Genomic DNA, 26,225 nt, shown 5'->3' with positions numbered 1-26,225 from the left:
TTCTTTCACATGAATTAAGCTACTTAAAGAAGAGCAAAGAAACATAAAACATCATCAAAACCTAAACTAAATGATTGAAGAAGCAACAACAGTAATGAAATAAGTTATATAACTTGCTAACCAAATAGTAGGTGCATTGTACCCTAAGCAAAGTGAAGTTGCACAAGAGTTTAGGCCATTGGCCTTGGGCGAGATAGATTAAGGTGATCGGCGTGGATTTCAATATTTCATTTTCATATTTTGTAGTTTTTTGTAACCAAGTTATTGGCGTAAAATATCTATCGATTATTTGAATGATTAATTTTTCATTGATGGACTTTGTTGATCATATTTAATAAACTCTTCCTTTTCAACCATATTTTTTCGTTCACTTGAATTGAATTAACTAAAACCTTGCATAAGATATTCTAGTCTATTTCCGCTCGAAGTAGCATGATATCTATTTGTAAAGTTACTCTGTGTTTGTTTAATTTTGCCATGATAAAAATTAATTTGAAATTAATTGATTTTATAAATTATAGCATGTTTGGTTTTGCGTTCATTCACCACCATCGTATCCTTCAACAAAAAAAAAAAAATCACCACCACCGTAGATTCTAAGACTTCCTAACGTAAAAAACAAGAAACTACAAAGTGTAGCTTCAAGTTAACGCAAGTTTGGCTATATACTACGGTAGAAACAAATACAAACTTTTAAATCTTAGTTAAGATTTAAAAGTGAGTTTAATGTAAATTTATTTATACATGAACACATATTTCTAAAAATAAATAATAAATTTGTGTGTAAAAATTATATATATATTCAAAAGATAGAAATCATAGCATTCTGAAAACAAAATAAGTTACCTTAGAAAACATACAAACTATGTCCAAACAAATTTTACACTATTAAAATCAATTTTAACACATCAAAAAATATAACCTACCATGCATAATAAATAAAGCTTAAATTTAACTAAAACATTGGAATGTTCAAACTATTTTGACTAATTTCTTTTCTCATTCTTCTTAAACTCAATACACACACAACATATATAATATAAAAAAATCAATCAAGAAATCAAGGACCAATACGAGATATTCAATTTTTTGAAGGGTATATATAGTTTGAAACAAGTTGCAAGCCATAGACAAATTTGAGATTGGTCATAGAAATCGCAGCCACGACATTATTTTATTTATTTCCATTTTTTTAATTATTATTTAAATTTTTCCCCTTTTAAAAACTCCAAAAACTTTGTTTTTTTCCTCATTTTACCATTCTAACACAAACATAAACACAACACACAACACAAAAACAGCAACACTTTTATCTTTGTTACAAAAAGTCAAAAAAGCACCGTACAGTGCTATTTTTGCTTGCATATGTTGTCCTTGCAGATCTTGCAGAAGATTCAATTCAACTCTTGTTTTTTTTCATTCAACTTGTTCCTGATTTTCAGGAAGGTATGTGTTAATTTCTCATCTGGGTTTGCAATATTTTTGTTTATTTAGTGTTTTCTTGAATTGGGCTTTTTTGGATATGTAAAAAAATGATTTTTTTTTTTTGTTTGATGCAGGTATAATAAGGTTTTTCTTCATACCCTTTTGATGTTTTTGTTCTTGGATTTGACTGGTGGGTTTTGTTAAGCTTGTTGTAGTGATTAGTGTTTCTGGGTCGTTTTGTGAATTGTTGTGGTGAATGAAGTGCTGGAATTGATTTTGAAGGTGAAAAAAGTTTGTATTTTGAAGTTGTTTTAGTGATTTTGTTTTTTGAAGAAGTGAAAAAGGTTAGAATTTGAAGTTGTTTTGGTGATTGTTGTGTTTTTTTTTTTTGGGAGAGGTGAAAAAGGTTTGAAATTGAAGTGATTTTAGTGATTATTGTTGTTTTTGAAGAATTTGATTCTCAATGGCTGTTGAGGAATCTAGGCAAGTGATTCCTGAGTTAGAAAGAGAGGAGAATTTAATTGCTGCAGCAAGACATATTGTGATGGCTTTAGGGTCAAAGAACAGTCTTACAAATGATGAAAAGAAGATTCTGGCTGATCTTGGATCAAAGTTGTCTTCCATGAACATACAAAGTGAGAAGGAAGAGGGGAAGATAGGGAGAGAAAAGGAGAATGATATCGATAAGGAGGACGAGGTGAACGAGGAGGAGGAAGAGGGTGTTGGTGTTATTGAACAACGACTTGGTTTGATTCAGGAGAAAATAATGAAATGGGAGGAAGATCAATCAATGATTTGGGATTTGGGACCTGAAGAAACGTCTGAGTATTTGAATGCTGCTAATGATGTGCGCATATTGATCGAGAAGTTGGAAGGTATGCATTTGAATAAAGAAGATCAAGAGTATGAGTTTTTGCAAAGGGCTTATAGTGTTCTTCAGACGGCTATGACACGGCTTGAAGAAGAGTTTAGCAACCTGCTTATCCAGAATAGGCAACCTTTTGAACCTGAGTATGTCTCGTTTCGATCGAGCGAGGAAGATGCTGTTGATGGGAATTCTTTTGTCTCTTTTGGTGATGATTCATTTGAGGAATCACTTCGAAGAGATAGTGTCAGTCGAGCCACTGAGGAGCATGTCATTGATTTGGTTCATCCGGCCGTGATTCCCGATCTCAGGTGTATCGCAAACTTGCTTTTCGCTTCAAATTATGCTCAGGAATGTTCACAAGCTTATACCATTGTTAGAAGGGAGGCCTTAGATGAGTGTTTGTTCATTCTTGAAATGGAAAGGCTAAGTATTGAAGATGTCTTGAAAATGGAATGGGGTACTTTGGTTTCAAAGATCAAAAGATGGATTTGGGCTTTGAAAATCTTTGTTAGGGTGTATCTTGCAAGTGAAAGGTGGCTTAGTGACCAGATTTTCGGAGAAGGCGAGCCTGTTAGTCAAGCTTGTTTTGTCGATGCATCGAAAGCTTCAATTTTGCAGCTTCTGAATTTTGGTGAAGCTATGTCTATTGGTCCTCACCAACCTGAGAAATTGATTCGAATTCTAGACATGTATGAAGTTCTTGCAGACCTTATGCCTGACATCAATGCTTTGTATTCGGACGAGGTTGGTTCCTCGGTTCACTTTGAATGCCACGAGGTTCTGAACAGATTGGGAGATTGTGTGAAGAAAACATTTCTTGAATTCAAAAATGCTGTTGATTTGAATCCGTCAACAACACCTTTAGTTGGTGGAGGGATACATCCATTGGCGAGATATGTTATGAATTATCTTCGGACTCTTACCGATTACAGCGAAGCGCTGAATCATCTTCTGAAAGATCAAGAAGAAGAGGATTCCATTTCATCGTCACCTGATACGAGTCCGGGTACCGAAGATGATAACAGAAGCCAAGCATCTCCTGGTAGATTTCCCTCAATGGCGCGGCAATTCCTATCATTTGCTTCAGTCTTGGAGAACAATCTCGAGGAGAAATCAAAGTTATACAAAGAGACTTCATTGCAGCACTTGTTCTTAATGAACAACCTACATTACATGGCTGAAAAGGTTAAAGGGTCTGAACTTAGGATCATATTCGGAGACGAATGGATCCGAAAACACAACTGGAAGTTTCAGCAGCACGCCATGAAATACGAGAGAGCTAGTTGGAGTTCCATTCTCAACTTTCTTAAGGATGAAGGAATTCACGCTCCCGGTTCGAATTCTGTCTCAAAAACTCTTCTAAAAGAGAAGTTACGAAGCTTCTACCTCGGCTTCGAGGATATTTACAGGATTCAAACAGCTTGGTCGATTCCAGATGTTCAGCTTCGTGAAGATTTGCGAATTTCTATATCGGTTAAAGTGATTCAAGCTTATAGGACATTTGTTGGAAGGAATAATAGTCATGTGAGTGATAAACATATTAGATACACTGCTGATGATTTAGAAAATTATCTTTTGGATTTCTTTGAAGGTTCTCAAAAGTTGTTGCAAAATCCTATTAGGAGATGATAATAGTAGATAAGTAAGAATAATCCATTTTTATCTAACAATGGCTTTTGTATTTGGTCAAAAACCTTCTTGTTTCACTTAGTGTGCATTATATGTATGTAATGATTGGAAGATTATCAGAGTTATACTTCCTTTTTTGCAATGTATTCTTTAGATTATTTTAATCTGAATCAAAATAGATGTGATTATTTGTTGCTTTTTTCTTTGCAATGTTTGTGTCCAAGGCATGCAAAAAAGTGTAAAAAATAAATGTAGATAATTGTATGCCTCAAGGCCCACTTGGATTTATTTATTAATTTCAGTATATATACTGATAAAAACACTTGTAAGACGTCTAGATGTCATAGTACAACTGGAAAATGTCGAAATTGCAAGGCCGGATGTCGTGACCCGGGTTCGAACTCGGGACCTCTCAGCTGTGTGAGTTTAATTTCAATGGTTTACCACTTCATCTAAGACAAAAAAAAAAAAAAAAAAAAAAAAAAAACTTGTAAGACTGTGTTTGAGAGCTTTTGGAAACAGCTTATGGCATGTCAATAAGTTGTTTTCAGCATATTTCTATAAACTCTCTTGGATCGACATATTTGAGTTTATCTACTAACATAAGCATTTGTGTGTATGTTTGGGAGATTTTATGGAAACAACTTATGACATGCCAATAAGTTTTTTTCAGCTTATTTTCACAAGCTCTCTTTCTGACTTTATGGTTCTGCATTAATATGCCTGAGGAGGGATTTAACTTGTTCAGGACTTCAAGTTTAATCTATAGACCGTACAGTATATTGGAGTTATTTGACCATAAACTAAGTCAAATAATTGGACTTCATAAATGGTCCTCAAAGAAATAAATTTTATAGTCAAAATCTAGAAATACTATGAAATTAATTTTGCAAAGGCTAGAAGATATTTTTACTTTGACCTATAGGTTGATGAAATTGTCTGGAAACAAAAATTTTGAAGTCAACTTAGAGATTTTCATGTCAGATGCATTCACCAAACGACCTGCGAAATTCAATGAATTGGGATTTCATTCTCATGTTTAAAATACTCCCTTATTGAAAGAAAAAAGTGACGTTTAATATTTTTAAGGAAAATGTTTTTTTTTTTTTATTATGAACTAGATTTTTAAGCAAAAATGTTGAATAGTACTTTTAAGACATTGTTTAAGGAAGCGAACAGAAAAATATTGTCTTGAAAAGTTGTAAATTTAACTTTTTAAACATGATTGCTTCCGAGTTCTCATACAAAATTATTATTTCCTCCGTCTCAAATTAAAAGTCACATCTGAGTTGTGCACATTTATTATGAAAATGATTAGTTTGATTGATTTCAACTACTAATTTATAAATTATTCGCTATAATTTGATCTTTTAAAGGCTAGTTTATCGACCAATTATCCTGTTATTTTTGTTGCGAGGCAAACAAACGTGTTAATATGAAATGGGGAGCCTTGGCGCAACGATAAAATTGTTGTCACGTAACTTAAAGATCACATGTTTAAGTCATGAAAGCAACCTCTTATGTAAAATCAAAATGGCAAGAACTCTCTCTAAACCTTATATATATATGAGAGCTTTAATGCACCGATCTCCTTTTAAAAGTCTTAATATGAGACAAGTTGTGTAATAACAACTGCATAAGTGTAACTCTATCAAATGAAAGAGACACTTCCTTGAGCAACTTGAAAACTTTGGAAGGTCATATGGGAGGAGTACATGTCTAGTTACACCGGCATAAGTGGTGAATAAATTTAATGGGTTATTGAATATGGACCCAACTATTTTTTGTCAAGCCATGTGAATTATGTAGATAGGAATAAAGACCCTTTGTCCCTACCATAACTACCAAAAAGGTGGATATTAATTGATTGGTACGGGTCGTGCACAAAGAGATTGCATTAATTAGCAAATATTTTCTCTTTTTTCTCTAGAAAATGTTGAATGAAAAAAAGGTGTTTTTGAATTATTAACAAATGTAAAATGTTTAAGGTCTTAATTGGTTGGCTTTAAATTAATTGGACCATTTTGACATGTTACGTCAAAGAGGGTTCAGGAGAGATGTTTGGATATTCCATTTGCTGATTGTCTAGCTGTGATATGGGTTCAAATTATTAATTTCTTTGTTAATAGTCTATACTATATTACATAAATGTAAATTGTTAAGGTTTGTGGTTAGCCTAACATGGAGTACATAAGGTGTTAGTTTATTGGTTAAAATATGGCTTCTTTTTGAAGAAGAAAAAATATGACTTTGTACCTTAAAAGAATAGAGTTTAATAAATTATTATTTATTAATGATAAAAAAAATACAGTTAAGAATAATATTCTCTATTTCCAATTGAGTTTATTAAAAATGGCATGGAGGTGTGCCTTTTGGACTTTCCTTGTTTGGTATAAAAGAAGGTCAACAACCCAAAAGAAAATTAGAAAACTAGCTGTATATTCTTAGACATAGAAGTTCTAAAGATGTCATCAAAAAGAAATTTATAGAGCTCATTAGGTGGATTCTCCATTCTGATACAATTAAAGGAGTCTAGAGAAAATGTAAAATTATCAAACCAATTAACACACTTATTACCCTCCCTCAAAGAATAACGAAACCTGATTCGCCAATCCAAAGCCAAGAGTTTGCGAATGCGTTATACCAACATGTGAATTGATCCACTAAACTTGTAGTTTTTTTGTAACCAATCAAGATTTTATTATCACTTTCAATAATGAGTAGTAGAATGCGCTCTCTTCAAGCCATCACCAAACCAAAAGATACATGCACTATATTTCAACATGAAGTGCATCACGCACTCTAATTTTCCGAATGTAGCCTTTTAACCATCTCACTTCATAGTTGTGGAAGAGATCACCACATCCTGAATATTCCCCACTTCCTTTGTAAACACCATCACTATTGAGTTTAATCCAGCCTTCAGGGAAGTTCTTCCAACCTATGTAAATAGTCTCCTTCATTTGAATATTGTGATGAGGCGGTTAGTTCGAACACAAGTCCATCTTTCAAGCAAAATTTTGGATCGGCAAGGCATTTTATTTGGTTGTTGAAAATTCTCCACAAAAATAACTGTTTCTCTACGTCCCCATGAACCAACAAGTGGTCGTGAAAATTGTCTTCCAATTTATGATATGACCACTAATATCGTGCTTACTAATGTTATTTAAAATCTCATTCCTGCAATCAAAAATAAAGAAATCAAATATAAAATTAGATGAAACCAAACAGAGTCATTCCTGAATAGCCTTTTGCACTTTCCTAATCTTAGCTTTTGTTTATAAAATAGTTTACATCTTATTATCTATGTATGTCAATTGCCAAATTAGCATTGTATCATTTGTTTGCTAAGTGGTCATGAATGTTGTATGAAGATAAGACTCTTGTGATGTAGCTGTTTCTCTTAAGTTGACCCAAAAATAAATGTCTAGAAATCCACTATCTTTTATAAAAAAAATAAGAAAATAAAAAAAAAATTAGGTACATAAATTATTTTTTCCTCAATTAGGTGTACAATATTTGATATGTGACCAAAATTATTTAGACATTTTTTTTTTTAAGAAGGTTCTAAACATTCTTTTTTTTTTTTGGTAGATTTCTAGACATTCTTTCTAGTTATACCATTCCGACTTTATTTCTTTACGCAAACAATTCAACTTTGCGGCTGATCTGAAATGTTGAACATTTTTTTTTTGAAGAATCTGAAATGTTGAACATTGAAAGAATTTTATTTTTTTTTAGAAACATTGAGAGAATTAATTATGTATGCCACCACTTTAAAGTGTGTACGTTTTATATTTGAAAAATCACAAACCATTATTTGAGTAAGATTTTATTTCTTGTCATTTTTATTCAATAATAACAACTTTTGAAATGTATCCCCTCAACAAAAAAAAAACTTTAGAAATGTATGAGATAAACCAAATATGCAATAAGTATATTCACTTAATTTTGTTAGGAATAGGGGCTTTTCTTCTAGTATATCTCTTTCTTTTTTAGGTGTAAAATTATTATGTATAAACAAATTGGAACTACGTTTGTCAGAGGAAAAAATAATTTTAGACACATATAACTAATTCAATATATTAAATACTTCAATGAATGCAAAATGACAATGTAAAAAGCTCTTGCAATGTTATTTTACTTTTTTAAAGGAATTATTTCTGTTATATTATCATTTTATATATTAATGTCTGAAATATCTTAATATATGATTGATTGTTCCCACGTAGCAACCGGTTACACAAACAGAATCTCAAGACTTGGCAGTTCAACATCATGAAGACAATGAGGTATCGACACATGCTACAGATGTTGCAATTCAGAGCAAGGAAATGTCAGATGACACAATGCCGTTGGCTGCATCACGGCAGGTTGACAAGGATGTAAATGATGTACCTTTCACAATTGAGGTACAAATTGATGCTTCTGCAGTTCGCAATGATCGACAGCCTCACAATTCAACACATGTGCTTGAAGAGATTACTGCTGAAGCGCACGGTGACGTGCAATCTGTTGAACATGATGACGAGTTAGATACCAACGCTTTTGATTTGGAACAGGTTACTCCTTCAGTAGCACTAACATCCCACCACGCAACGAATTCTAGCCATGATGCTTCACATGTGACAATTACTTCTCAACCACACACTAGCAAGAACGTACATAATGACTTGGATTTATGGGCCAGAATCAAAGAATACGATCAACAGGCCGCAAAGGAAGGATTTACGCAAGTTCTCTCAAAAAAGCAGCAGCTAAATATGAAAAAGCAAGTCCTCGGAAAGCCGCATTATCAGACCCGTGCAAAGGATGGTCTTCCTCCATCTTCCCAATGATGTTATATTTGAATATCCGAGGGTCATGATATTCAGGGTTCTGTTTGGTTAGACACGCTTCATGCAGAGTTGCATTTCGACCATCGAGACAGAATTGGCTCATCCAATTATAGATTTATGTAGGCTTTATTTTTATTGTTTCCTTTGTTTTTTCGTTGAGGGTTTTGGCCTAGTCCCTCCTCTCCTTGTATATATATATTTTTTTTCCTTTTTTTAATAAAATTTAGAGATTGGTAGGCATAAGACGGAGGCGTCCCGGGATGCCAACCTAGTTGGGATGTCGGTGTTGCCTCCTGATGTCTGTCTGTCTCTCTGCTTAGCAAAAAAAAATTATTATTAGGGGTGTAAGTGGTTCGGACAAAACCAATGAAACCGAAAGTCCAAACCGTACCAAACCGAAGAAGAATCCGACTTTGTTTGGTTTGGTTCAAAACCGAACCTAACCAATCTAAACCAACCTTGTTTGGTTCGGTTCTCGGTTTTCATTTTGAGATCCAAGGAACCTATGAACCGAACCGTTGGTAACTCCACTCCCAATTTTACTAATAATAACTCTCCTCACACACTTATGATTATGCCCAAAATTAAAGTCAAGCATAAAATACTTCTTAAGTCATTCACTTTCTCTCGTCATCATCTCATTTCATCACTCAGATTGGATGGTGAGTTGGAATTTGGGGAATTCAAGTTGGAATTGAATTGAAATATTTGTTTGGATGATTTTTATTTGATGGCGAACATAATTTCATGATGTTTTAATTTCAGTTAGTATATATTTGATGGCGAATTCAAGTTGGAATTGAAATAAATGTTAACTCAATAAAAAGAGCGGAAAGACGGACACGTGAGTGCTCGTCTTTTCGCTAGTATATATAATAAATATTATGTTAGCCAAAATCGAAAGACATGTTATTTAAGGATATGCGAGTTTTCTTTTGGTTGATAAAAAGTTAGCCGACCGTTATTACAATTTACAACCAAATAAGGGCCAACCTATTCTGTCTCAGATATACTGAAGAATATGTAGGTCTTGAAGACATCACACCTAGTTAAATCTTGGTAGAACTGGACAATGAGGCACTCACCAAACATTCCCTATTTATAGTGCCACTAATTACAGAGAACAATGAGCATGGAAACATGTTTTAAGGGAGGTTGCACGCTTTAAATCTTGTCAACTAATTATGATGAGGAAAATGAAGTTGTCAATCGAAGATGGGGTACCATGCACCCTATCAATGAGGGAAAACCAATATATTACATGTGTAAGTAGTCAAGCAAGGTTAAACACTATAAGTCATGCCATTTTGTCTAGTATGAATAAATTTGTCCATAGATATTCATCATGGTGTATTTTGTCCATTTATTTTTATTTACATGTGTTTCTTAGTATAGTAACAAAAAACTCAAACAATTATACTTAATGCTTTGCTAGAGCAACTAAATAACTCGTTGTTGAGGGATAAAGTTCCTTTTCCTCAACGTTAATCACTTGAAGAAAAGGAATCATTGTAGAGAACTATCATCGTATACATTGGCTAAATCTCTAATTCGACAACAACATTACAAATAGAAGTGTTTATTTAGGCTTTATGTTGAGGGAAATGCCAACGTATTCATCCAAAACACTATTTAAGGTGTTTATTCAATAATTTACAATTCATTGTAAATTATATAGTATTTAAATTTTTGAAGAAAAAACTTTTTAATTTAAAATCCTTAAAAAATATTTGAAAACATTTGTCAACAAAACTCAAAACACTCATTAACAAGACTATTGTGCATTAAATAGAGGTGAAATACTCATAGTTATGGATGATTTTGGACAGTCAAATGAAGAAAGTTTCAATTGTGAATGCTAAAAATTTGCTTATTCACTCATTTATAATTTAAATAAAAACTACAATAAAAATAAAAAATTAAAAAAAGTGAATACATTGAGAAAATCTGAACGGTTGATTCAAAAACATTAAGACATCAAAAAGCCACCACGTGTCAACTTCCAAAACCCTAATATTAAACACAAGGGTTTAAGAGTTTAAGCACTTTCATTTCATTTCATTGTTTCTGCAATACCCCGTTTTCCCAACGTGAAAATTTCATTTATTTAATCAGAGTAATTCACCTAAACGGAATGTCACATTCTTTTCTTAAAATCATAAACTGTATAAATAACTATTTATCCTTTAAAATTCAATAACTAAAAAGTCTTTAATACTTCGCAGCGGAAATTATTCAATAATCAAAACAGTCTTTGGCACTAAAGCATCTTTACAATTATGTCATAAAAATCCATTCTAAAAACATAGTCATAATTCTTCAAAAACAATACGTAAGGAATAGAAAGCAATAACAAAGTTCCCATCCCGTTACGTATCAGAGCACCTAAAGACACTTGAGCCACCACTCCTACTAATCATTAATACCTGCAAGTTACTCATACGAAGAGCAACATTTTCAAGCAGAAGGGGTGAGATTTCACAAAACAATAATATCAAGCATATAATTCAATAATTATATTTAACAACACAAATAACTTCATCTATTAGCAATAATACTTCTTAATGTATAACTCTTAATAATCCAACTAACCTCTAATTATCATTTACTTTATATTCATCACATTATAAATATCATCATATAACACATATTAACCAAATCGTAACAAACATAGATCATCACATCATAGTCATAGTTCATATATAGCATAACAACATCTTAATTCTAATTCATATACAACATAACAACATCATTAATTCATAATAATAATTATTCATCAAACATCTCATTATCAATTCATTAATAAAAGACAACTTATCAATTTAACATAAACATCATCAAGTACACTTAACAACTCATAGATATCATCATGTAATCATCATCACTAATAACTTTAAAACAACACATTATAATCATCTCTTATTAATAGTAATAATTATCTACATCATAGCATAAACATCTTCTTATAATAATATAACAACAACGTAACATGATATTCACTTAATAATAATAATAATTATATATACATCATCTCGTCATAATATAATAATATAACAACAACATAGCATGATATTCACTTAATAATAATAATAATTATATATACATCATCTCTTCATAATATAATAATATAACAACAACATATTCATCTTCTTGTATTAATATAGTAACAACGTATTCATCATCTTATGAAAATATAATCAACACATACTAACACCAAAATTAACATCATAAATCTTCAACATAAACATCTTAAACAATATCATCTTAAACATCATAGCATCTTTGATAAACAATTACCAAGTAATCACAACATTCGATCATCATCAATAACATAACATAATATTCACTTAATAATATTAATCATATATAGAACAACATATTCATCACTTAATAGTAACAATTATACACAACATCATAACAACTTAACAATATCATAATCATTATCTTAAACAACATAGCAACGTAACAATATCATAATCAATATCTTAAACAACGTAGCAACATAACAATATCATAATCAACATGTTAAACAACATAGCAATATTCTGGTCAACATCATATAATTCACATCGTATAATCTTCGTAGGTACTTCTTTAACAACACATGGGTAGAACACAACTCGACAAACTCATGGATGATAATTCATCAACAACGACCTTGACTCGACATATGCGACAATGCAACTTAGACACTTATATGCATGTGGTACCAATCGTCATCATAAGTATTAATATACTTTTATCGTGCGGAGGACAAAGCTCCTAAAACGTGCGGAGGACAAAGCTCCTAATCGTAGTGAGGACAAAGCTCAATGAAATGCTATGCATGGAGTCTTAACAACAAAACACCGTAATCATCGTAATCAACATATCATCATGCATCCAATAATTTGGAGCTAAACGTCATCATTTCATAATATATATATAGACATCATGCACTTAGTTAAATAACAGCAGTAGCACAGTCAAATCACACAACAATAGAGAGATATCAATATATCAATTTCAATTCACAACATAACAATATTAATGTGAAGCATCAACAACTTAAACATCAAACATCTTCCACATAAGGCATATAAATATTTCACATAATCAACAACAACAACAACATAGGCGACACATGAACATCTCAGGATATAACAATATCAAATGATAATCAACAACAACTCATGCAACTTAGTTAAATAACAATAGCAGCATAATCAGATCATATCAACAGCTTAATACCAATTCATTTTCAACAACTTCCTGATCATTCAATAATAATTCAAGTAATGCAATCAATCAATAAATCACATTATAAACACTTAGCATTTCAATATAGCTTCACAAATAACAGTTAACATCTTAGATAGGTCTCATTAGTACCTAAAGTTCCATTCCTAATCCATTCAAACGACTCAGGTCTCAAATTCCTCAAAAGCACTCAATTCTGGATGTGCTTGCGAGGCAAGAGTTCTTACTCGCCATGGCGAGTACCACTCATCTCCCAAACTAGTGTTGTTCTGGGTTCAATCTGATCCTACATTCAATCCTAATCAATACTAGGTATGTTCAGGCGCTCTAAGGCATCCAAGGTCCAACTAAAAAGGTCGAAACACAAAATATAACATGTTCTCTGCCTGAGCTCGCGAGGCGAGGAAGGGTTGTTCGCCGTGGCGAGCGATGCCAGAAACGCTCGCGAGGCGAGCGATGAAGATCATCACTCGCGAGGCGAGGTTCATAGCTCGCCGTGGCGAGCGATGAATGTCGCTACGGCCATGCTTTCTATTTTCATAAAAACTCGACGATTCACATGGTTCTAAGCTTGTTTTTGATTCCAAAGTTCGTCCTAAACATTATCTAAGGTCTAGGAACACTTTCTACATCAATTAAACCAATTCTCACCGTTTGATCATCAATTCTAAGGTTTTGACCTAGTTTTCGTTTTCTCCAATTCAATCCTTTCTCAAGGTTTTAAGCCTAATTTCAATTCCATAATTCATCTAAATCATTATCTAAGGTCTAAGGACAGTTTCTACATCTTTTTAACAAGTTTCCACCGTTTAATCATCAATTCTATCAATTTGACCTAATTTCCGATTCTTCTTAAACTCATCCTAATCCATGTTAAACTTAACCATTGATTCACATACTTAATAGAATTGCAAAGTTAGTCTCACCCTTACCTTATAATCAGGAAATCGCAGCCCCTCTAGGTCTCTCCCTCTTCTCTTGGCTTTTCTCCCTTTTCTCCAAAAGCAGTCGTACGTATGTTATGTTTTTCTAAACTAGGTCTCTCCTATTTATATAAATCTTTAACCTACTTATTTTTCTCTTAAATCCAAATATTAATATTCTATTCTAATATATACATATATATATATAAAATATTTCTATAACAATAATAAATAACAAATATATCTCTATAACATATATATTTCCATAACAAATCATTTATATCTCCATAGCAAATGACATATATTTCTACAACAAATCATACATATTTCTATGACGAATCATATATATTTCTGAACCAAATAACATATATTATATTTCTAAATCAAATAACATATATATATATATATATATATATATATATATTTCTAAATCAAATAACATATATATTATATTAATAAATATATAACATATATCATAACAAAATATCACTTATCAAAGTAAATCATATAAATTACACAAATCATATAAGTATATTCTAAACTCATTTAAAATAATCAAATAATTAGAGAGGGCGTTACAGTTTCGATTTCAGAAGCAGCCACAAGCGATTTTTCAAGGTAAGATCACAACTTTTTCACTACCCATTTTCCCATTTCCATTCTGATTTCACTGTTTTCCCATTCAGCTTCTTTGGCTTTTGTTTATTTCTTCGTTTTTACCTGTTTATTGGGTTTCGAGTAGTTGTGTATTTTCAGTATTTTGACATTGACGTGCTTAATATTGTGCAAGATTTGAATTTTAATGCTCTAAGCTTGCTGTTTTGTGCAAAATTCAATTGGGTGTTCGAGAAAGTGAATCAAAATAAAAGAAATAATCTGGAAATTTTGCGTTTGAGATTTGAGTATTGTTTATTTTAATGTTATTGTTTATATGTTGTGTCTTCTTTTGATAAAATGTTAGTGTTTGAAAAGATGACATAATTGAATGTAATCTCATGCGTCAGTCTTGTGCTATGAAGCCCGGACACTCCTCGGATTAGGCGTGTCCCAGTCGATACGACGACACCGACACTTGTAATTATACTGAATTATGTGATTTTTTCAAATTATTAGTTGTGTCGGTGTGAATGTAATCTCATGTGTCAATGTCGTGTTGGTGTCAGACAATGACATGTGTCAGACACCTGACACAACTTCAATTAGAAGTTTTGGTACTAGTAATATATACGCAGTTAACTTTGTTTGGTACAAAAATCAATTACATGTTTACAGTTTTAATTGGGATTGAATCGCTTGTTATAATGCTTGTAAAAGCACATAATGTTATGAAGCTGAAAATAATTGTTTGTCATTGCATGCACAGCCCTGTACTGTGTTTGACAAATTTACACTACACATTGTCACTTGTTATTCTTCAATTTTTTCGGTATATTGAAACGGGACTTGAAGGTGATGATCTGTATAACAGGAAAGCAGCAGGGATACATATAATTGCTTATTATGCTGCTAATGTGAAATTAGATTTCGTTTGCATCTGATAAAATTTTGATGAACAATGGAACTTCCGATGGAATATTTGTACTTAGCCAAGCATAATGGGTATATCATTTTACTGATGCTAATTTTCTGTGGTTTGATGCTTTTAAGGTTTGAGCAATGGCGTTCTTTGGTAAAATGGGAAAGTTACTCAAGAATTCTGCAATCCAGCACATAAATCATGATTTATCTATGTCTACTCCTTTGGCATTCCAAGCAATTAGATCCATGTCATCTGCAAAGCTTTATGTTGGAGGTACATTAGTTTATCATGTTGAATTGTCTAAATGGAATGTAGCTATAATTTTCTAATTTTCAATAGTAATGTAGGTATTTCGTATAGCACTGATGATGCGGGTCTCCGAGAAAGTTTTGCTCGCTATGGAGATGTTCTTGATGGTAATTTTCTTTCTGACTCTCACTATCTACTAGTTATTCATCATTTCAGGTAGAGGTAAAATCAAATAAACAAGAGCTTCCGCCTGTAAATTCTCTCTAAATCTAACATAGTGAGCTACAACAAACAAGTATGATGTTCATTTTATATAGGCTTTATTGCATATTTGCCCCCCCGAATTATCGCGATTGTGCGATTTTGTCTCATTATTTTTTGATCGATTATTACCCTTTATGATTTGGTATTCCCCGTACCAAATAATTTCCGCTGACAGGATATCATTTGCATCCAACTCTTATAGTTAGTGTGGCTTTTCTTTAAAACTAAATATTAAAAACGCCAAAAAAACACCAAAAGTTTGAAATCATAATTAGAGAGTTCATTCACTCTCACCTATATGGGTTGATTTTTAGCATTTTTTTATATTTAATTTTTAAGAAAGGCCTATGTGAATTGGATGTCAGATCAATAAATGATGCCTTCTAACGAAAATTTTGGAGGACTGGCAAATCACATAGGGGAAAACATAAGGGGCTAAAATCACTAAAAAAAAGTGGGGGGCGTAAATAGCACAATCCTGATAATTGGGAGACCAAAAGTGCAATTAAGTCTTTTATATATAATTTGATAGAGTGGTTACTTTCTTTTGATATAAAAGATAATTTTCATTGAAAGTAAAGGTCACATAAAATTGATAGTCGTGATAAGCATATGCATTTCATAACATAGGGATTATTGATTTCTGCACTGAAACTTTTGTTTCTAATGTTCTTCCAGCAAGAGTTATCATAGACCGTGAACAAGGCAGGTCCAAAGGATTTGGCTTCGTAACTTTTGCAACAAGCGAGGAAGCATCTGCTGCCCTTCAGGCCATGGATAACCAGGTATTGTCAGTTTTTGTGATGATTCATCTTGCTAAATTCTAAAATTCACCAATTCACATGACATAAAGCCTCATATTATATATAAACTATAAAATAGTAAAGCACCTTTTGTTCATACTTGAAGGAAGCAATTGCAGTTATTTAGCCAAGATATAAGATATAAATAATAAATGCATATGTGGCTATAATATACTAATATCCTTGTTACCTGCATTACAGTATTCTTTTTGTTAATGATTCTTTGTTAAATAATTTGTTTTTACTTTTTTTAAATCTCTTCAAGACTATATTAAAAAAGGAGAATATTAGTGAAACCATGCAAATCCAAAATGGCATACTTGTTTCTTTGACACAAATTAAAGAAAAACTATTAGTGAAAGAAAGAATGGTAATTTTACGAAATTATCATCGTTAAGCATTGGCATATTCACCATTATCATGAATGCAAAAAATATAATGATGACTTGGGAATAATGCACATAATATTAGTCAGAGGGTTGTAGTTATTTTGAAAATGTGACACTTATTGTAGGAGAGAGAGAGTAAGATTTAGTAAAACATTTTGCCAACTAATATTTATACCTTTATATAATTAACAATCAAAGAATGACGATACATTTTTATAAGGCAGATGTATTAGAATTTTACCATCAACTAATTGTTGCTGTTTGTTTCATTCAATTGACTCATGTTGCTGCTCTTTGCAAAACTAAAAATGTTGGCAATGTTTCTTGTAGCATCTAAAATTATGTTGTCACAGGAACTTCATGGTCGGACAGTACGAGTGAACTATGCTCAAGAAAGGCCACGCTCTGGGTATGGTGGTGGTGGCTATGGTGGAGACGGTGGTGGCTATAGTGGTGGTGGTGGTGAGTATGGTGGTGGCCACTGCTGACCTTGAAAATTTATTATGTATGCTTTATAATTGGAAAATAACAAACCATTTATTGAGTAGAAGCATTACTTTCTTTTTTAGGTGTGATGTTATATTATGTAGAAATAAAATTGGAACTACTTTTTGGTTTCATCTTTAAATTGGAATTTTATTTAATTAGGGATACATGCTTGTAGCATTTCATTATATATCAAATCGCAAATACATGTGGCAGATCAATAAAGGCATGAGAGCTAGCTAAAGACGCGGCTATCCGCACTAACGTGAGCGATCTCATTTGCCTGTCTCAGACTGAACTCGGCATAAGAGTTTTAAAAATGCAAATTACAATAATTTGTAATAGTCCTAAATTTTCTGATGTATCTACTACCTGGGTGAAAGCAATCCACCACTTTGTTTGAATCAAGCACAAAATCAATATTACTCAACTTACTTCAATGCTTCTCGAATATCAAATAAACACAAATGAAAACCAGAGTCCTCACAAGCACAACCCCAGTTATTGTCTCGATTGCAAATACCCCCTCCCCCCACCCCACCATTTGGTTGTTGCTGCACACTATTATCGGTATTCGAACAACCATTGCCATTTCAATTTAACCACATTGATCGCTCTCAAAACCTACACTGCAAGAGGACATTGGAGCAAAACATGTATATTGTCTTCATAATTAGGTTGCAAACCACAAAATTCACGAGAAATGGAATGGCCATGTTGCACTTGAGGCATGCCACATCATTGAAATTAGCCACACGAGTGCCAAAATGTATGTGGGGCATCAAAATAAAAAATAGGTAAACTTGAGGGGCTAAAATGGCACATTTTAAATTTGAGGGGTCAAAATCGCATAATTGTAAAATTTAGGAGACAAAAAGTGCAATTAATGCCTTAAATTTATCCTAAAATTATTATTTTTTAATACAATTTATCAAGCGAAAAAGGAGTCGTAATGCTTCTAGAACCACCCTCATCATTTACCTAGTATGGTGATTGTACTTACATACTTTAAATATGAAGAATTTGAGAAATCATAATTGAAATCAGGCTCATGCAAATCAACATCTTTAACAATTACTTACAAACATAACCACAATTCATTATCAGCGCAATATAAATTTCACTCCACGATAAAGAAGTCAATATGGATTGATGTCAATTTGCTAAATGATCGTGTGCAATCTCATCCACTCATTTTGATTTACCACATGAGGTTAACAATATTTATTGTTTGATGAGCGATTAAGATCAACATGATGGAAAACATGAGAGAGAGCCAAAGACGAGATGAGACACCCATATATTTACTTTGCAAATGTAAATCAATCAATAAAAAAAAGTGGGGACTGAGAAAATATAAACGAGTGAATAGGCAAAAAGCCCCCTGAAATTGTAACTTTCGTCAAAAATCCTCCTGATTTTTAAGAAACTTAAAAAAAAACCTTGAAATTGTCAAACGTTAGTCAATTACCCCCTCCGTTTGTTTTGGCTGTTATTTTTTAATTTTTCTTTTTTGCTTTCTTCATCTTCTTCCTTCCACTTTTTTCATCATCTTCATCAATATTCATAAAAAATTCCAGATTTTTTTTTTTAAGAAACAACAACCATTAACAATATCATCATCATCATCATCTCATTACTATACATCCACAACTAATTATAAATGTGCTAATTTAAAGAACTAATTATGCTATTTATGCAAAAATTGAATCTGCTTCTATATCTAACAACATTGGACTCGGGTCACATTCCAACTCTAATTTAAAAAATACTCCTAATTTAAAATATGGTAACTTCAAAAAATAAACTTTCCATGAAAATTGTGAAGTTATGAGTTAACATGTCCTTTGCATTCAGCTTTAATACCTTTGAGAAAACAACTTTAAATTTATAACTTTAACTTAGGTGGTGTTATTGTTGTTGATGGTGGTGGAGGTGTAGTAATGAGATGATGATGATGATGTTAATGATTGTTGTTTCTTATTTATGAATTTTTGATGAATATTGATGAAGATGATGAAAAAAGTGGAAGGATTAAAGATGAAGAAAGTAAAAAAAAAAAAAAAAGTCATTTAACAACCAAAACAAACGGAGGGGTAATTGATTAACATTTTACAATTTTAGAGGGTTTTTTGAAATTTCTTAAAAATTAAGGGGGTTTTTGAAGTTTCTTAACCACATTGATCACTCAAATATAAACGGTTGATGCAGAAGCATCAAGACATCACATAAGCCGCCACGTGGCAAGCTCCAAAGCCCTAGAAAAACAAAATATTAGGGTTTAAGAACTTTCATTTCATTTCATTGTTTCGTTTCGATTTCAGGAGCAGCCATAATCGCTTTTCAAGGTAAGCACTAAGATCTCAAGATCACAACTTTTTCACTACCCATTTTTCAATTCTGATTTCACTGTTTATTTCTTCTTGTTCTTATTTACCTGTTAAGTGGGTTTCTATTAGTTATATTTTTTTTCAGTATTTTTGACCTAGGTTAGCTTAATATTGTGAAAGATTTGATTTTTATTGTACAGAATTCAACTGGGTGTTAGAGAAAGAGAATCAAAATGATAGAAATTAACTGAAATTTTTCTGAGATTTGATTTTTGAGTGATGTTAATGTTACTGCTTTTTTTCTTAGATGTTTTTTTGCTTACAAGTTTGTGGTTTATTAGAAATCAATGAATAGAGTTGGATGGATATATTGTTTAAGCGATACTAATTTTCCGAGGTTTGATGTTTTCAAGGTTTGAGCAATGGCGTTCTTCGGTAAAATGGGAAAGTTACTCCAGAATTCTGCTGTCAAGCACATCAATCATGATTTATCTATGTCTACTCCTTCGTTATTTCAAGCAATTAGATCCATGTCATCTGCAAAGCTTTTTATTGGAGGTATGTTTGTCTATCATGTTAAATTTTAAAAATGAAATGTGACTATAATTTTTCAAATTTCAATTGCAATGCAGGTGTTTCATATAGCACTGATGAAACTGGTCTCCGAGAAGCTTTTTCTCGCTATGGAGATGTTCTTGATGGTAATTTTCTTTCTGACTTGCAATCTACCATTTTTTCATCATATCAGGTGTTAATATGAAATAAAACATGAGTTTCCACTTGTAAACTGTCTCCGAATCTAATATTCTGACCTAAAGCAAAAGCAAACCAGTATGATGCTTATTTTATATAAACTTTATTAGACTTTTGGCGCCCCCAGAGTATCGTGATCGTGTGATTCTGGCCCTTTATGATTTGATAGTCCCCGTCCCAAATTTGCACTAAGGCGACCTCATTTACTGACATCCAACTTTCATAGTTAGTGTGACTTTTCTTTAAAATTTAATATTAAAAACGCCAAAAACCACCAAAAAGTTTGAAATCCTAATTAGAGGTTTCATTCGCTCTCACCTGTAAGGGTTGATTTTTGGCGTTTTTAATATTTAATTTTAAAGAAAAGTCCGGTTGTCTATTAGAGTTGTATGCCACGGCAATAAATGATGCCTCATCAGTGTCAATTTGGAGGGAGACTACCAAATCACAGGGAAAAACACAAGGGACTAAAATTGCTCAAAATAAAGTGGGGGAGGGAGGGCAAAATCGCTCAACTGTGATATTTGGAGGACCAAAAGTGCAACTATGCCTTTTATGTATGATTTGATAGAGCGGTTACTTTGTTTTGGTAAAAGAAAATTTTCATTGAAAGTAATAGACTAATAGTCATATAGAAAAGGTGGCTGTGATAAGCATATGTATTTCATGATATGGGGATTATTGATTTCTGCACTGAAACCTGTCATTTTTAATGTTCTTCCAGCAAAGATTATCATGGATCGTGATACAGGAAGGTCCCGAGGTTTTGGCTTCATAACTTTCGCAACGAGCGAGGAAGCATCCTCTGCCCTGCAGGCCATGGATAACAAGGTATTATCAGTTTTCGTGATGATATCATCTTTAAATTCTAAAATTCACCAATTCACATGGCAAGCATGACTTACTACCTCATTTATGAAATAGTAAAACACCTTTTGTTCATACTTGGAGGAAGCAATTGCATTTATTTAGCCAAGATAAGATAGGAATAATAAATGCACATGTGGCTGTAATATCCTAAGGTATTCTCTTTGTTAATGATTCTTTGTTCTACATAATCTGTTTTTACATTTTTTAGATTTCTTGAAGAATATATTTAAAAAGGATGATATTAGAGAAACCATGCAAATTCTTTCAAAATGGGAATTAGATTTCAAAAGCCCAAAAAGATATACCTCCATCCTATAATAATTTGCATACTTGCTTGTTTCACAAATTCAAGGAAAAACTATTAATGAAAGATAGAGAATATTATTTTTACCAAATTATCCTTGTTAAGCATTGGTGTATTCACCTTTATCATAAATGCAAATTGAAATATAATGACCTGGGAATGATGCATATAGTATCGGTTAGAGAGTAGTAATAATTTTGTGATGATGTGACAATTATTGTGGCACAGAGGGATAGGATTTTGTAAAACATTTTACCAACTTATATTTGTACAATTTTTTTTATATGGCAGTTGTCTTTCACTGTCAACTAGTAATTGTTACTGTTTATTTCAATTGACTCATTTTGCTGCTCTTTGCAAAACTCGATGTTGGCAATGTTTCTTGTAGCATCTAAATTATGTTGGTTGTCACAGGAACTTGATGGTCGGACAGTACGAGTGAACTATGCTACAGAAAGGGCGCGTCCTGGGTTTGGTGGCGGTGGTTATGGTGGCGGCGGTGGCTATGGCGGCGGCGGTGGCTATGGTGGTGGTGGTGGCTATAGTGGTGGTGGTGGAAATTATGGTGGTGGTGGCGGAAATTATGGTGGCGGAAATTATGGTGGCGGAAACTACGGTGGTGGTGGTGGTAGTACATATGGTCGCAATGATTATAACAGTAGTGGAAGCTATGCAAGTGGTGGTGCCCCAGACAGCTATACTGGTGGCCATGTCGGTACTACTTCTGCTGCTGGTGGTGAATTCAGCAGCAACTCTAATTTGGGATATGACGCTGGTAAGAATGAATTCGGTGAGCCGTTAGAAAACAACCATGTGCCAGAGAACAATGATCAATCTGATGACTATGCTGAGACCCGTAGATGAGGTGAGTGTATTTTCATCATGAAGGAATTCCTTGCGTAGAGCAAGTAAATTGAGGATTGATGATATAATCAAATGTGTTTTCAGAACTTCGTTGTTTGGCTTCAATTTGATAGTTTGTCAGCTCAATGACTGATGTAAAAATAAGAGCTTTCTAGGATTGTTTGCTATTACATTTATAATGATTTACTTTTTCAACCATTTGATACAAAAACCGACTTTATTATTTATAGTCAGTAATGTGACATTAATGTTTTGAGAATTGAGCAACAATCTATTTGAGATAGTGTTATCCCTCACTCCTAGAGGAATAGAAGATCACTCTGATGTGACAATTATTTTATTTGGTGTTGATTAGTATCTGCATTTGACAGGGTAGAGGTTAAAAATAAGGGATGCTTTGGTTTTACCATAATGGTTAAGGTCAAGTTGGCATAAGAGTTGACCGTTTTAAAGCAGCTACTTAGCTTGTAAATATCTCACATGTTTTGAAGGGATTCATATGTTTTGACGATGTAAAGATTCTTTACACTGTAAAGATATTTTGCACTGTCAGTAGTTTGATCATTGAAAAGGTTTGATTTTCACCATATCTAAACTGTCAGTAAATTATAACCGTTTGATCATTGAAAATGTTTGACTTTATCATATCTAACTTAAAAGGCATACATATAAAATTTTGTGATTGGTTGATAATTTAGGAAAATTTACACCAATAGTTAATCAAAATTATTCTTTTAGAAGTGTATTTTAGAACAACATAAATTTTCTGTGTATTTTCAGATGGCACTTAATTTGTTTTTTTTTATTTTTTTTGTGTATTAACTCATGTTGGAGTGTGGAAAGTTTTTTCCTTGTTCGAATGGGAATACTAGTGTTTGATATTTTGTGTAAATGGTTTGAGAGATGGCTGGTTTCTTTTGACTACTGGAGATTTCGGTACTAGTTTAATGGTTGATAAATGAAGTTTAAGCTTGATTTAGGCCTTGTTTATGAAAAAAAAAAGTGGAGGTCAAAGAATTGTGTTTGTTACTACTACTCCATCCGGTTAACAATATAAGCAAAAAGAAAATAGCTAACCAAACCAGATGTATCTAGTTCATATTTTAAACTAGTTACATCAAAAATCAATCTTGTTTGATTTATTTTTTTATTTTTTTTATATTCAAGATTGGAGTAGTAATTATTTCCGTTCCGGTATTGCCAAGTTGGAGGATGTTAACTCTCATAAGAACGGGGTTAGACGTCGCATAACCGAAGTTCAAGAGGAGTGAGTGTAATTTACTGGTGCAATTTTGTACTTTTTCTTTCTTAGGCACCATGATATCATTAACTGGTGTAAAGGGAAATTTAAGATTTTTTCTTCGTTAGTTAGTGTTTGGTAACAGTATACTCCATCCGTACTAAAATATAAGTATTGACAAGCAAAAGTTGATGTTTTTGGTTCAAAATTTATATCAAATTTTATTGACCTATTTTTGTTTATTATTTTTGGACGAAGGGGGTATGATGAATACAAATTTAGACCATTTTTAAATAATCTATATCTTCTCCATCCTCTCTATTTGTCTTCTTACTTTTCTCCAATCTCTTTCTCTGCACCTTAACACACTTTTTCCTTGTGTGCTTGAGAGGGAGGAAAGATCGAATTTTGGCAACAACTTCCTTAGCTGTGGCTTACTTCCTCAACACATGTTTATATTCAAAGGGTTCTTAATTACATCGGAAAAATCAGGGTCACATTATTTTTTTTATGCAAGCAAATATAAGGCAATTTATTCAAAAAATGGTAGCAAAATAACCGAGAATTAAATCAAAAATATTGCGAGAAACATGAGGTAAAGCTCTCATTGCAAGAGTATGAGCTACCGTTTGCTTGACGTAGTAAACACAACTTGATAGTTGTTATAATTTTCAAGTAAGATTTTACAATCTTGCAAAACTGAACCATACTTCAAGTGATTCAACTTCTCTGAGTGCACATCATCAATAACCATTTTGCAATCTAATTCAAAGATCACATGATTGTATTCTAAAGAGACAATCCAATTGAGGCCTTGGAGCAACCCCCTAACTTCACCCTCAGATGCTCTCATAACAACACTACATATTAAACTGGTGCAACAATGGGGCTTGGCCTAACCAAGCTGGCAACCATTTGTATAAATGATTGTAGCTCAAGTCCAAGGATGACAAGATCGGGATATCTTCTCCTACCGGCATTACCACGTTAGTCAGATCAAACAACAAGTGATTGCACGACAAGTTGAGGATCTGAGTGTTTGTTTTATTCTCCCCAAATAGAAAAGAAGCGTCACTCTTCAATTCATTCCCGCTGAGGTCAAGAATATCAAAATTAACTTGCCATAAGAACCTCGGGATATGACCCAAGATAGGTTTCCCGAAAGAATACAAAGAAGTTGGGCACTAGGGAGCCGAATGTAGGTGGGATTCTTCCATTCAGCTTGTTTTGTTGAAGGTTTATTCGCTGAAGATTTGGGAGCCTAACAAAGAAAGTGGGAATGGAACTAGTTAATCGGTTGTTGTCGAGTTTGAGGGTATGCATGTGTCTTAACCTCATTAAGAAATTAGGGATAGGTCCGGAGAGGTTAGGGTTAATGTTGAGGATTAAGGTCTATGGGTACGTGAGCTCTGGAATGGATGCTGGGATTTCGCCCACGATTTTGTTCGAGCTGAAAATCGTGAGGATGTTGACACGAGAGGACATGGTTTTCAGAATTATCTTGCATTGCAAATTGATCCATCCATGTAGAGAAGTAGCTGACATTGTTGAAGGCACTCTTGATTTTGAAGAGTGACCTCTCGTCGTCGGGGTCACAACCCTCGACGACTAAGGAGGTAGAAAAGTTGAAGGCGATGATGAGGAGGAGGAGGGAATTGTATGAGGTGTTCCTCATATAATGAATATCATCCCCTGTAAAAAAAAAATAGTATATCATTCTAACAACAGATCCATGCTTTTGGTAATTTGCATTATGCTAATTGCTAAACCTTCATACTCCTAATCTTAACGACTTAATAACTTAACAATACCATTACTCTACTCAGTGATATAGATGATTTAGACTCTTACCAGCGACGTGAACAATAAGAATGATCAATATATCCTAGCAAACCGCTTGCATGAGACGGATTTATCGTAAATTCACATAATTTATAGTAAATCCGTCTCATACGAGCATTTATTTGTAGAAATCAACTTAAAGATGAGTAATACTTTGTATCGATCAAATAAGTAGAAAAAATATGAAAATTACTGAATTTATATAAAATTTTTAAGCATAAGAATAAAGAAGATGTGATAGTCACCATTTCTTTTGATTAAAAAATTTAAAAGAGATCAATACTTTACATAGTTTTATAACCATGTGCTCCGTAGTACAATCTTGAAGATTTTATACCCAGCAGCTTCCTACCCCCTTTCAGTATATCTTATTCTAATCCTTCTTCACAC

The 26,225-nt window shown here is 32.9% G+C and overlaps 3 protein-coding genes across 3 annotated transcripts; all 3 read left to right on the top strand.

The window, feature by feature from the left end:
- The first annotated feature begins 1,240 nt into the window (after positions 1–1,240).
- Positions 1,241–4,120, top strand: LOC25497516 (exocyst complex component EXO70E2). Its single transcript, XM_024770425.2, has 2 exons — positions 1,241–1,446; positions 1,560–4,120. The coding sequence occupies exon 2, from the start codon at positions 1,889–1,891 to the stop codon at positions 3,920–3,922; it is 2,034 nt and encodes a 677-aa protein (XP_024626193.1). The 5' UTR covers positions 1,241–1,446; positions 1,560–1,888; the 3' UTR covers positions 3,923–4,120.
- A 10,382-nt stretch (positions 4,121–14,502) lies between these two features.
- LOC25497514 (glycine-rich RNA-binding protein 3, mitochondrial) lies at positions 14,503–17,832 on the top strand. The gene is made up of 5 exons (XM_013592116.3): positions 14,503–14,540; positions 15,570–15,714; positions 15,789–15,857; positions 16,633–16,739; positions 17,500–17,832. The coding sequence occupies exons 2-5, from the start codon at positions 15,579–15,581 to the stop codon at positions 17,632–17,634; spliced, it is 447 nt and encodes a 148-aa protein (XP_013447570.1). The 5' UTR covers positions 14,503–14,540; positions 15,570–15,578; the 3' UTR covers positions 17,635–17,832.
- Positions 17,833–19,843: 2,011 nt separating this feature from the next.
- LOC25497513 (glycine-rich RNA-binding protein 1) lies at positions 19,844–22,951 on the top strand. The gene is made up of 5 exons (XM_013592115.3): positions 19,844–19,980; positions 20,376–20,520; positions 20,595–20,663; positions 21,440–21,546; positions 22,304–22,951. The coding sequence occupies exons 2-5, from the start codon at positions 20,385–20,387 to the stop codon at positions 22,751–22,753; spliced, it is 762 nt and encodes a 253-aa protein (XP_013447569.1). The 5' UTR covers positions 19,844–19,980; positions 20,376–20,384; the 3' UTR covers positions 22,754–22,951.
- The last annotated feature ends 3,274 nt before the right edge of the window (positions 22,952–26,225 follow it).

This window comes from Medicago truncatula, chromosome 7 (genome assembly GCF_003473485.1).
Source record: "Medicago truncatula cultivar Jemalong A17 chromosome 7, MtrunA17r5.0-ANR, whole genome shotgun sequence".
Lineage (NCBI taxonomy): Eukaryota > Viridiplantae > Streptophyta > Magnoliopsida > Fabales > Fabaceae > Medicago > Medicago truncatula.
This window is presented reverse-complemented; position numbering and strand designations above follow the sequence as displayed.